This window comes from Bos mutus, chromosome 5 (genome assembly GCF_027580195.1).
Source record: "Bos mutus isolate GX-2022 chromosome 5, NWIPB_WYAK_1.1, whole genome shotgun sequence".
In the NCBI taxonomy this organism is placed as follows: domain Eukaryota; kingdom Metazoa; phylum Chordata; class Mammalia; order Artiodactyla; family Bovidae; genus Bos; species Bos mutus.
The window spans coordinates 9,065,260-9,078,200 of NC_091621.1; the positions used below are offsets into that span (position 1 = coordinate 9,065,260).

General features: G+C 39.3%; 1 protein-coding gene across 1 annotated transcript in view; it reads right to left on the minus strand.

Moving 5' to 3' along the window:
* Positions 1 to 246: 246 nt before the first annotated feature.
* Positions 247 to 12,941, minus strand: part of UTP20 (UTP20 small subunit processome component) — an 86,141-nt gene continuing 73,446 nt past the window's right edge. Inside the window, 11 exon segments of the mRNA XM_005898589.3 lie at positions 247 to 563; positions 807 to 952; positions 2,105 to 2,231; positions 2,419 to 2,670; positions 4,250 to 4,321; positions 6,784 to 6,971; positions 8,981 to 9,113; positions 9,586 to 9,717; positions 10,464 to 10,646; positions 10,770 to 10,839; positions 11,278 to 11,357. Coding sequence (XP_005898651.2) covers positions 408 to 563; positions 807 to 952; positions 2,105 to 2,231; positions 2,419 to 2,670; positions 4,250 to 4,321; positions 6,784 to 6,971; positions 8,981 to 9,113; positions 9,586 to 9,717; positions 10,464 to 10,646; positions 10,770 to 10,839; positions 11,278 to 11,357 — 1,539 coding nt within the window. The 3' untranslated portion in view covers positions 247 to 407.

Below are 12,941 nucleotides of genomic sequence, written 5' to 3' on the forward strand. Positions count from 1 at the left end.
CCTAGAAGAGAGCTCTAGTCTTGTCTCCTTGCTATTCTTTGGAACTCTGCATTCAAATGGGTACATGTAGCTTTATAAATATCTATATAAAATTTTGTAATTTTGCAAATCTGCTTGATTTACTAACTTCTTCTGTTGTCTTGCTATTTTAATGTGTATTTTTAAAAAGAAAAGTACATTTTAAACTCTTTATCATTAGTGTCAAATGCTTTTTAGACAGTGAAGATACAGTAGTATTATGAAATATTTTAATTAAAAACAAACATGAATTATATTAAACTGTATAATATTATACAATCTATGCCAAAGTTTAAATTAAATAATAAAACCTGCTATGATTTTGGACTAGCAGGTACACCAGAAAGTTCATGTTTCAGGGTAAGTTCGGACACAGCACAGGGAGCACTTTATTCCACCATTGCTAAATCTTTCAGGCTGTGGCTCTTTTGTCTCTTGGCCTTATAGCCTGGCCGCAGGAACTCAATCTTTCTCTTCTTTGCTTCGCTTTTATTTTTGTGTTTCTTCAGCTTTTTCTTGGCGGCAATATCAGGATTAGTTACAAACTTGAAAAAAGAAGAGAAATTTTGTATTACTTTTAAAGTAAATGTTAAACCAATAAAAATCAAATGCAGAAATGGACCATTTTTGAACATCACAAAATTTGGAGCCCCAGCTATAAAGTCCCACCTCTCAAACACAGCCAATTCCTCTTTCCTCCCTTGGTAAGTATGATACACACATGCACACATGCCTGGTTAAAAATAGTTAAGCCCAATGAACAGGTCAATTTCAAGCAGCAAGCCTACCTCCAAAGCCTTTCTCTTTTTCCGGAGTGCCCTTTTCTCAGTAGCCTGTTTCTGTACAGAGGCAAAGGCTAATGAGAAGCTCTCGAGCCCGACCAGCTTTTTCAGTAATTCTATGATTTCCTGGGATAGATTCTTCAGTGAAGGATCTAATGACACACAGAGTAACAATCAGGAATGCATAGGAAAGAACATATTTGGATATGTACAAAATTAACATGCAAAATTTAAATTCCCAAGGCATGATCGCTTTTATTACTTCAACATTAAACACTGATCTAAAAACTAGTCTCTTCGTTTCTGAGTTCCTGAGATAGGAGAATAAGCAGAAGTGTTGGACACAGCATTCCATGGCACCTCCTCGTCAAGGATGTGGCCAGAGATCAGAGACCGTGAAGCACTTTCCTACAGGGATCCTGGCTCAGAAGACATTAAAGTAATTTGAGAACTGGACAAATGTTTTGTGTTACCTTTATTACCCTGCTCAGGTCTGTGCAGATGGGGGCAAAGAAAGGTAAGCATGTATCTCTAGGTCCTCTCTAATTCATGGGTCACAGAGGCTTGGCTCTGGCTGTAACCTCTTTTTTTTTTTTTTGGGGTGGACGGGGCAGATCAAAGACATTTAACCACCAGTGCCTGGCAAATATTCAGTGCTCAATAAATGTTGGTTGAGAGCCAAAGCCAACCTGACCTACTGTAAGGAAACTCAAGGTTGTAGGAATAGATAGCTCCTGTTTTGACATTTACGTCATTTACTAATATTTTAAAACTCTTTTTAACATTCATTTTTTTTTTTTTTTAACATTATTCCCTTGCTTTCCAATCCCTAATTTCCACTAGTCCTGTTACCAAAAGAGATAACTTAAGGATCACTGAGGGAAAGGTACCAAATAAACCAGGCAAGAAAATATACTGGGAAAAATGAGAACATCTGAAGTAAAAACTATTTGATAGTTTTGCCTTATAATTCTTAACAGACTTATAGTGACATTTGTTCTTTATTGTTCACAGTACTGTGAGGTTTAGAACCACTCCAAATTAGTTTTCTTTTAATATTTAATCTACACTTAGGAGTTAAAAAACATCATCCTTTAGGAAAGAAACCTTCACTCTTAGACACAAGAAAGCATACAGAAGATAGTAAAAAATAACACAAATATGCCTTATTTGTTTGCTGTTGCCTTGATACCTAGCTAGTTTTCTTTCTTAAACTCTGGCAGAAAGGGAGGACAGAAAAGAAGAAGGAAGCATTCAGGAGAGAAGATAGGTATTTTAACATGTAGAAGAGGATGCAGAATTACCCTGCTCTGAATAGGTGCTGTTCAGTTCCCGGAACAAAGGCGCTATGATCACTGGGAGGTACGGCTTCACCTTGTCTATTCCAAGGTCCATTGCTATGGCTCCGAGAAATTTAAAGATGCATGTTCTCTGAAAGTACAGATCATTTTTCGTTTGTACTTGTAGCTACAGAGTTAACTTAGAAAACAAGGTCTATTTAGGGGCAGATATTATGCTACAGTTGTGGGTTCAAAAGGTTCTAGGGACTTGGGAGGATAGCTAGTATCATTAAAAAAAAAAAAAAAGACTGCTTTTCAGCCATTTTGCATATGCACACCTTTAAGGGATTTCTAGGTGAATAGGCAGCTTCCACTTTTGCGATCCGGGACAATTTCTGGATCAGCCAGAGCAGTGTGGCTGGCCTGCTGTGCTCTTCTTTCTCATCTGCACACGCCTTGTGTTCTTCCACACCCTCTCCGGCCATGCCATCACCTAAAACTTCCTGTTCTTCCGTGTCTTCTTTTATGTCCCCAGAATCAGGTTCCAGTAAATATAAGACTTTGGCTACAAACAACAAATTCTTAACAACCTTAAAAAAAAGGGGTGTGGGGAGGTGGGGAGAGGGGAAAGGTAAGAATTAGATTCTGATTTTGCAATAAATATGGCTTGGTAAAGCAGAAGCTAAAACAGGTATCCTATAATTAGACAATAAAAAACTGGTATTCCAATATTCATGAGCAGTCCCTTTTTGTAAAAATTCAGTTTACCCAACAGTGTGTCCAAATCTATTTCCATGTAACTTTTATCCATTTGGCCTGCTTCTGTTCTTTAAGGTCCCACTGAGTAATTTCATTCTTGACCATCCATTGATATTTTTCAAGAGAGCTTTCATCCTCATTGCATTAAATTCCTTCAGCTAGTCCTCATAGAAATAACAATTTTCATTTTTTGAGCACTGACTAGTTGCTTTGTATACATTCCAATTCACCTTTAAAATATCCCTATCAGGTACTACTGGGCTTCCTGGGTGGCATTAGAATAAGCCTGCCGATGCGGAGATGCAAGAGACATGGGTTTTATCCCTGGGTCAGGAAGATCCCCTGGAGTAGGAGATACAACCCACTCTAGTATTCTTGCCTGGAGAATCTATGGGCAGAAGAACTTAGCAGGTTTCAGTCCATGGGGTTGTGAAAAGTCAGACACAACTGAGCACATCAAGTACTATTATCAGCAGAGAAAACCAAGGCAGGCTCAGAATTGTTGAATCTCACCCAAAGTGGTAAACCAGAAGTCAAGGTCTTTAGAATTCAAGCCCAAGTTCTTATATACTGAGCCTCTTCTTTCCCACGTATCCCATTAAATTAAACTGCCCAGGGGTGGTTTTTTCAGTCTTCTAATAATGGACCCATTTATTAAATCCTAATCTTGGGACATCTATGAAATCTCTGCTGTGGGTATTTCACACCTATTGTGTGAAGGAGGAAATCAAGTTGGTTTTGCACACACCTTCATCATCCTGGCTACTCCAAGGCTACTGTGTGCCTAAGGTTCCCCCAAATGTGGTACTCAGAGTACTACACGCTGTCCAAGGCCAGCCTGGCCATCAAGAGTTAATGCCAAGAGTATCACTTCCTTCTAGAAGCTGGGCCTTTGTGAGGACAGTACCAGATTTGGAGGCCTTTCCCCCCTTAACAGCCACTTCACATTGTTAACTCCAAGATTAAGGTGAACTAAAATCCATAGTTTCATTCATCCTGGGTCAGTATAGTCAATCTTCCTACCTGTCCTGAGTATGTACGGTTTATCAGCCTCTACTAAAATATATTGTGTGAGACCCCACCCACTGTCCACCCTGGCATGACTGCTTTGGCCTCACTGTGCCATCCATTCCCCCTGCATTGGGAGCATAGTCTTAACCACTGACCACCAGCAAAGCCCCCAAATGTACCATTTTTACTGGTAATTTTAAACAGAGCCAGGAGTAATCCCAGTATGCACTCCAGAGTCGATTAGATATGTGTGCCTAATTGATCATGTATATAAATGTTTGTTTATATTTCATTTAATTCCCCAAGACTTAACTAGGAAAAACAAAAACCAAATGTGAGCTTGCTCCTATACTGTTGGTAGCATAGGTCCCTTATATTTAACTGGAAGGATTGTAATACCTGCTCTCCTAGAGACTGGTCCAAGAATTTGGAGTGCAACTGATGGCAAGAGGCTAGGGAGATACTTTTCATCTGTGAAAAGAAAATGGATATTAGCAGACACAACACAGGGTATTCCTGATTGTTTTCAAAAACTTCAAGTAACTATAATAATGCAACTAAGGTAGTAGATTTTTCTCTGAATGAGCACCTGCATAGATCTGGAGAAGGAAGGTTCATGAGCAGAAATTAAATGTTCCCTTCTATCTGTCATAAGCGTTTTAACTGAAGGACACGGGGAGATATAAATCATAATCTTTAGATTACCGGTAGACAACTTTACAACCTTCAAATACTTTCCCTCCCTCTTTTCTTTTCTTCCATCCTCCACTCTATCTCCCCAGAGAAAAATCCGCTACCTTAGTTACACTATTATAGTTACCTGAAATGTACCAACGGAACATTTCATGCAAAGATGGGCACAATAAAGGACAGAAACGGTATGGACCTAACAGAAGCAGAAGATATTAAGAAGTGGCAATACACAAAAGAACTGTACAAAAAATACCTTCACGACCCACATAATCATGATGGTGTGATCACTCACCTAAAGCCAGACATCCTGGAATGCAAAGTCAAGTGGGCTTTAGAAAGCATCACTATGAACAAAGCTAGTGGAGGTGATGGAACTCCAGTTGAGCTATTTCAAATCCTAAAAGATGATGCTGTTAAAGTGCTGCACTCAACGTGCCAGCAAATTTGGAAAACTCAGCAGTAGCCACGGGACTGGAAAAGGGCAGTTTTCATTCCAATCCCAAAGAAAGGCAATGCCAAAGAATGCTCAAACTACTGCACAATTGTACTCATCTCACATGCTAGCAAAGTAATGCTCAAAATTCTCCAAGCCAGACTTCAACAATACGTGAACCATGAACTTCCAGATGTTCAAGCTGGTCTTAGAAAAGGCAGAGGAACCAGAGATCAAATAACCAACATCTGTTGATCATAGAAAAAGCAACAGAATTCCAGAACATCTATTTCTGCTTTATTGACTATGCCAAAGCCTTTGACTGTGTGGATCACAACACTGTGGAAAATTCAAGAGATGGGAATACCAGACCACCTGACCTCTTGAGAAATCTGTACGCAGGTCAAGAAGCAACAGTTAGAACTAGACATGGAACAACAGACTGGTTCCAAATACGTCAAGGCTGTATATTGTCACCCTGCTTATTTAATTGATATAGAGAGTACATCATGCGAAATGCTGGGCTGGATGAAGCACAAGCTGCAATCAACATTGCTGGGAGAAATCTCAGTAACTTCAGATATTCAGATGACACCACCTTTATGGCAGAAAGCGAAGAACTAAAGAGCCTCTTGATGAAAGTGAAAGAGGAGAGTGAAAAGCTGGCTTAAAACTCAACATTCAGAAAACTAAGATCATGGCATCCAGTCCTATCACTTCATGGCAAATAGATGGGCAAACAGTGGAAACAGTGGCAGACTTTATTTTTTGGGGCTCCAATATCACTGCAGATGGTGACTGCAGCCATGAAATTAAAAGACACTTGCTCCTTGGAAGAAAAACTATGACCAACCTAGACAGCATATTAAAAAGCAGAGACATTACTTTGCCAAAAAAGGTCCATCTAGTCAAAGCTATGGTTTTTCCAGTAGTCACATATGGATGTGAGACTTGGACTATAAAGAAAGCCGAGTGCCGAAGAATTGATGCTTTTGAACTGTGGTGTTGGAAAAGACTCTTGAGAGTCCCTCGGACTGTAAGAAGATCCAACCAGTCCGTCCTAAAGAAAATCGGTTGGTCCTGAATATTCATTGGAAGGACTCATGTTGAAGCTGAAACTCCAGTACTTTGGCCACCTGATGCGAAGAACTGACTCATTTGAAAAGACCCTGACGCTGGGAAAGATTGAAGGTGGGAGGAGAAGGGGATGACAGAGGATGAGATGGTTGGATGGCATCACCGACTCAATGGACATGAGTTTGAATAAACTCTGGGAGTTGGTGATAGACAGGGAGGCCTGGTGTGCTGCAGTCCATGGGGTCACAAAGAGTTGGACACGACCGAGCGACTGAACTGAACTGATCCTCCACTCATTCAATATTTATGGCATTCCCACTGTAAGCCAGGTGTGCTAGGCCCTAAGATATGGGAGACAGATATAACATGGTCCCTGCCTAACATTTTCATGAACGTGATGATCTCACTGAGGCATCAACAAGGTTATGAAGGAGGCATGACAGACAGTATCTTCCTTTCTAGCACTGATAAAGAACTTAAATATGTAATGGAGGATACATGTGCTAAACAAGCAAATAAAAAATCTGATCAGGGTCTAAAATTTTTCTTCGAAAAACCTTGGCCTTGAGGGTGACCCCTCTCTAGTTACTAATACTCGTGTGGATCCACATGTACATCAAATTGTTGACTGGAAGAGTTCCTCCCAAGGGCCAACCCCAAGATAGTAACATGAACCAGAATGAATACCTCACGAAGATGAGGGAAGGAAAAGGTGTTAGAAAAATCTTACCTTTTGCTCAAGGTCACTTGTTAGGAAGCGGATTGCGACAGATTCCGAGACTTTCTTTTTAGTTTTTTTGACATGCCATTTTCTAATAAGTTCCTCAGGTTGGCAAGAGGCAAAGAGCAATCCAAAAATCTGGGCTGCTGTGAGCCACACCCAGCTGTGCGGATATCTCAAGTGGGAGTGCACGTGACCTGAGGGAGCCAAAACACATTCTCAGACATCTCAAGGCTTTCCTGACTCTATGGTGGTGAGCACGACTAATTAGGCATTTCTTGAGTATCTATTATGTGCTTGAATTTAGGAACCAAAGATGAACAAAATAGTCCCTGCCTTCTCAGAAGTGAGGTAGAGACTGAAATAACTAGAGAACCAACTCCTACCATGAGAAATGACATGAGAAAGAGATCTGAGTAAGCCTAAAAGCAGGCCAGTTTCATAAGAACTTAGCTTCAGATTCAAGGAGGTAAGGTAGCATTAACAACTGCAATTTCAAATTAAAATTAATGTAAATATATATATGAGAACACTCGTTTCTCCTAACTGTTGAAATCAGTGGCACCAGGTAGCTGACTGGAAAGGTATCATTTAATAAGGCATTCTGTGTGCCAGCCATAGGCTAAGTGTATTACACATATTAGCTCATTTAGACCTCACAACAGTTCTGTGAGGTTGGAATTGTCATTCCCAGTTTATAGTTCCAAAGGGGGCTAAGTAATGTGCCAAGCTGTAACAGGCAGAACCAAGCCTGGACCCAAGCTCAATCTGGCCCCAAAGCTCATGTCCTTAAGTATGACCTCTTAAAGGATCTTCATTATGCGCCCTCAAAGCTCATACTCTTATGCTATTCTCAGAGCAACTCTCCATATACCACACTTGGGAAGTGCAATAGAAAAGCCTTGTGTTGGGGAACAGGACTAAAATTTTGAACAATCCGTGTCATATCTTAGTTTTAGTCTATGCTATATTTCACGAAGATGGTTTTACTTTTTTTTTATATGAACCTTTGTAATATCTCAATGGAGCCATACCAGAGTAGGCTATACAGTAACTTAGTAACTGGATGATTTTTCTCATAAAATCATGAGTTCTCTTGAAACAAATGGTTATTTAAAGCATTCATTGCAGTGTCTATTTCCTAGTATTTAGTTTTGATTAATCAAAGCGAAAATGTTAAATTAATAATTCTAGGATCTTATTTTTTATTTAAAGAGTGTTACATAACTTAAATATTTCCATAGCAATGAAATGATTTAGTAAATTATGGCACATTTACACACAATGGATTATTTATAGCCAATTAGAAGGATATCTACTAAATATGTTATATATAATATGCTTGCTGCTGCTAAGTCGCTTCAGTGGTGTCCGACTCTGTGCGACCCCATAGACGGCAGCCCACCAGGCTCCTCTGTCCCTGGGATTCTCCAGGCAAGAACACTGGCACTGGAGTGGGTTGCCATTTCCTTCTCCAATGCGTGAAAGTGAAAAGTGAAAGTGAAGTCGCTCAGTCTTGTCCGACTCCTAGCGACCCCATGGACTGCAGCCTACCAGGCTCCTCCGTCCATGGGATCTTCCAGGCAAGAGTACTGGAGTGGGGTGCCATTGCCTTCTCTGAATAATAATATGCTTACTTATATATAAACAGGATATAAAAGTTTATATGGAATCAGGCAACCTCAAAAAAACCCTATGGCTATTTGACAAAAGTAAGACTGGATGGAAATGTGTAACAAATAAGTAGCAAGGAGGACTTCGGGAAACTTCTTCCTTTCTTTTACTCTTCCATAATTAACATAATTGGGCTTCCTTGGTGGCCCAGTGGTAAGGAATCTACTTGTGATGCAGGAGACACAGGTTTGATCCCTGAGTCAGGAAGATCCCCTGGAGAAGGAAATGGCAACCCACTCCAGTGTTCTTGCCTGGGAAATCTCATAGATAGAGTAGCAGCTTGGAGGGCTACAGTCCATGGGGTCACAAGAGTCAGACAATACTTAGCAACTAAACAATAATTAACATAATTAATTTTTTTTTATTTATAAATGATATATATTATTTATGAGATTATATAATTTGCTTTTCCTCCCAGAAAAACATACTTTCACTGTAATCAATCTGAAAGACCTATTAAATCTTTTTCTTATGAACCTTCCCCCTGATACTATATATTCCATTTATTTTTAAAGAAAAAGGAAATACTCACTCCAGATTTTACTCAGAGTTTCAGAGGGCTTGGTAAACTGAATGATATTACATTCCTTGATGAGTTTACTTATCAGTATAAGAAAACTGAACAGAAGGCGATCTGCAGCTTTTTCTTCAGTCTCTTCCATGATCTAAAAGTAGGAAGAATGTTAAATTAATTAAGACAATAATTTCAAAGTATTCTATGGACATTTTTACTCCAGGATGTACATCTGTAGCAGGGTTTCTCAACCACAATATTGCTGACATTTTGGTCAGGTAATTCTTTGCTTTGGGGGACTGTGCTGTGCATTAGAGGATGTTTAGCAACACTCCTGGCATCCACCCATTAGACAACAGTAACACTCTTCTATCCTCCAGTTGTGACAACCAAAACTGTCTCCAAACATTGCTAAATGTCCCCTAGGGGCTTATGAAATTTTGATCATATACTATGGAAGATAACTTACTTTAATCTTCATTTCAAAAAAGAAGAACTGCACTGAGTTCTTACTTTTATTAATAAAAAATTTTTTGACACAAATATGTAACCTGTTAGCTACACTATCTCAAGTAAAACTACAAAAATAAGCCAATACTTTTACTCCCTAACATATAACTTACATCTGTAAAGTTTTCAGGATCAATCTCCTTTTCAATCACAGGAAGAACAATTCCAAGTCTTCTCTCAAAATTGACTCCTTCACTCTCCGCAAAAAAGCCACAGATCAGGGCAGCTAGTTGTCGATTTAAGTGCTACAGAAAATAAAACCATCACAAGACAATAAACTTGGGAGGCTGTTTCCAAAACTGAAATGAAGGTGGTTATGACTGCCCTCAGTAGTTCTTTATGATACCAGAAGTCAACAGAATGTGGATTTTTGGTAGCTAATATGAAAAATACAAAGAAATCTTCATCTCCCTAGAACAAAATTTTTAAAAAGTGGTATTCATGATTATCCACTGAATAACTTTTCTCATTTTTTTATAAAAAAAAAAAAAAAAAGCATTCCAGGCCCCCTGCCCAAAATCCCATTCTGATTTTAAAGCCAGTGTTACGTTATGATGTGGTGTTTGTATTCTACAAAGATGGGCCAGTGATGATGGGGCTAGATTTAGCAAGTTGATACAATTATTGGCAAAATACATTCTATAAATTGTATAAGCAGATATTCATCAATGGGGATGAATTGGAAACAAAGATATCAATGGAGATTGGTTAAGTAAATTGTAATACATTCATGTAGTGGAGTAACTGGGCAACACTGACCTTGTTGTGGGAATACAGGTGATTTTTATGTTATTCTCTATTTGTTGTTACTCTCTGTAACTTCTTATATTTTCTAAAAGTTTCCTATAAGCATATATTATTACCATAATCAAATAAAAACAATAAAGCTACTTGGGAAAAACTAATTCAACAAAGTATAATATGTATTCTTAAAGTATAAACACCAAAAACTCAGTATTTTCTTTGCAGTATGACTATTAGCAACCCTGACCTTCTTTGCCCCAAACCAGGTGGTAACCATATCGAAGAGCCAATCTTTTTTCTCAAGGCTGATTTTACTGAGTAAGGATTTGATTGCCATGGATGCCATCTTCTTACACGTGGCAGAGTCATCGTTCACCATCATTAGACAAAGAGGAATAAAGAACATTCCACAGTTCTCATGGAGCAGTCCCTAAAAGAAAACAGATACTTCTGAGCACACCGAGACCAGAATTCTCACATATGTCCTACCAAAGGAGGACCAGGGGCTCCCAGGAGCCACAGTTTAACAGTCTGTCTCTGTGATTCACAGTACCTGAGGGAACGTGTCAAAGAGATAAGCAATCATTTCCAAGGCGGACTCTCTCCCGGTCTCATGTTCATAACTAGGGTAAGAACATCCGAATGACTTGTTAGTAACTTTAAAATTGACCAGTAATTATTTTTAAGAATTTAAAATATTGCCTCAAGGTACCAGTCTATTTCTTAAAAAGTGGGAAAAAACTCCATTTTCCTAACTTTAATACAGGTACTTATCAGGCTACTTTGCAGTTTAAAATATAACTGTTAGATTTTTACTGTTCTCCTAAGCAGACTTTAGGGACAACTGATGATCAGACTGAACTGAAAAGCAGCTTACAGAACTGCTCTATGAAGCCAGGTACAGTGGTTGGCAGTCAAGCCAGTGGTTCATAGGATAGCACCCCGGGAAAATGTGCCTTTATGTTTTGACTTTGCTCTTTTCCAGACAGCCCACACATTGAAAGGAGAACGAACCTACCTGCCCCCACCCCTGCCTTGTATGGTTTATGACTTCAACTTACGTCAGTTGAGCAAGCATGAATTCCAAGTTTGGTCGCAATTTGTCACCCAGAGGATAGTCAAGAATGTATTTCAGAAAAACCTAGAAACAGAAATCACACAAGAGATTATTGGAGCCTGTCTCTCTAGGATTCCTTTTTCCTGACCTGCTTTCTGGGACACACTGGTAGGCTACAAATAGTAGGGTGATCAGTTAGGTGAAGTCCACCTCCTGAGTCAATAACTGTGCCTCTCCCCTCTCCTCCCACTTCACTTCCTCAGGTCCTGCCTGGTGAAGAGTCAAGTCCTGGCCCACCATGAGCCTGGATGTTTAGAGCTCCAAACCTCAGGTCACACCCTGGAAGCTCATCACTCTGAAAAGAGGCTTTGGTGAACTGAGTATGGACTGTGGTTCAACCCCATATTTCTCCTGAAATAAAAATACCAATAATAGTGATAGTAATAATAACCACTGCATTTACTGAATATCTTCTGTGTGTCAAGCACGGGATGAAGTGTTGCTCAGTTGGTTTTCATACTCCCTTACGAAGTAGACATGATCCCTTTTACAGATGAAGAGAACAGGCACAGAAGCTAAGTAACTTGCTCAGGTGATAGTAGCAGAATTCCATGCCTAGTGTATCTACATCCAAAGGCTCTCCTTTCAGAGCCTTCAAACTGCTGTATTAGCTTCCTTTATTAATAAGCTGTGAGAACTAAGCACATCATTAACCTTTCCAAAGCCTGTTTTTCCGTCAACCATAAAACGGTGGTACTGTTTCCTTTGAAGGGAAGTTACAAATAGAAGCCGTGTATGTAAAGTGCTGGGTGTGCAGCTAGTGCTTAATAAACAGCACCTGGCCCTCCTGCTTCCTAAATAAGTTAACTTTCTGTGAAGACAAGCCTCAGCAGCCCAGCCCTCCTTTAACTCCTGAGTTCATATTTGCAATTCAGAACCTTCTATTTCCTGGGTTGATATGCGGTCATATTATCAGGACAGTTTATGAAAATAAACCTGCTAATGTCATTCCTCTGCCTACTGATTTCAATGACTTTTTGTTATTCTTAGAACAAAGCCATAAATCTTTAACAAGACTACAAGGTCTTGCCATATCTGGCAGCTTCGACAAGCTAAGCTCGTACCCACCTCAAGGCTTATCTTCCAGCCTGCAAGGCTAAGCCTTATTCTTTCTTCAAATTCTGCTTACATGCCAATCCTCAGGAAACCTTTCCCTCACTGTCCCACTAGGGTGGTCTTCCACTGTGTCATATGTTCTTCCATATTTTGCAGATTTTAAGAAGTACAGTTTTCCACATTTTAACATATCGACTGAAATTGAGATACCTTACAATGAATAGCAACATACCACTATGTCAAAGTTTTTTTCTTTCTCTGAGGTATATAAGTAATGCTGTGTCTTTAAGTGATGAAATAGAAATGTGACAGTATTGTTTTCCTCATGGTACTTAGGATAATTATAATTAAATAACCATTCATGGGATTTTTTTTTTTTTTTTTTATTCGTGGGATTTCTGCTTTGTGTGTGTCTGCTATATAGGACAGATAGGGACTCTGACTGGACCACCATATGGAAATCTTTCTTGCAGGTTACCATGCTGCAGAGGAAAATGTATTTCTTCATCCACCTGAAATATGCCACGTAAGGGCTATACTCAAAATGCTCCT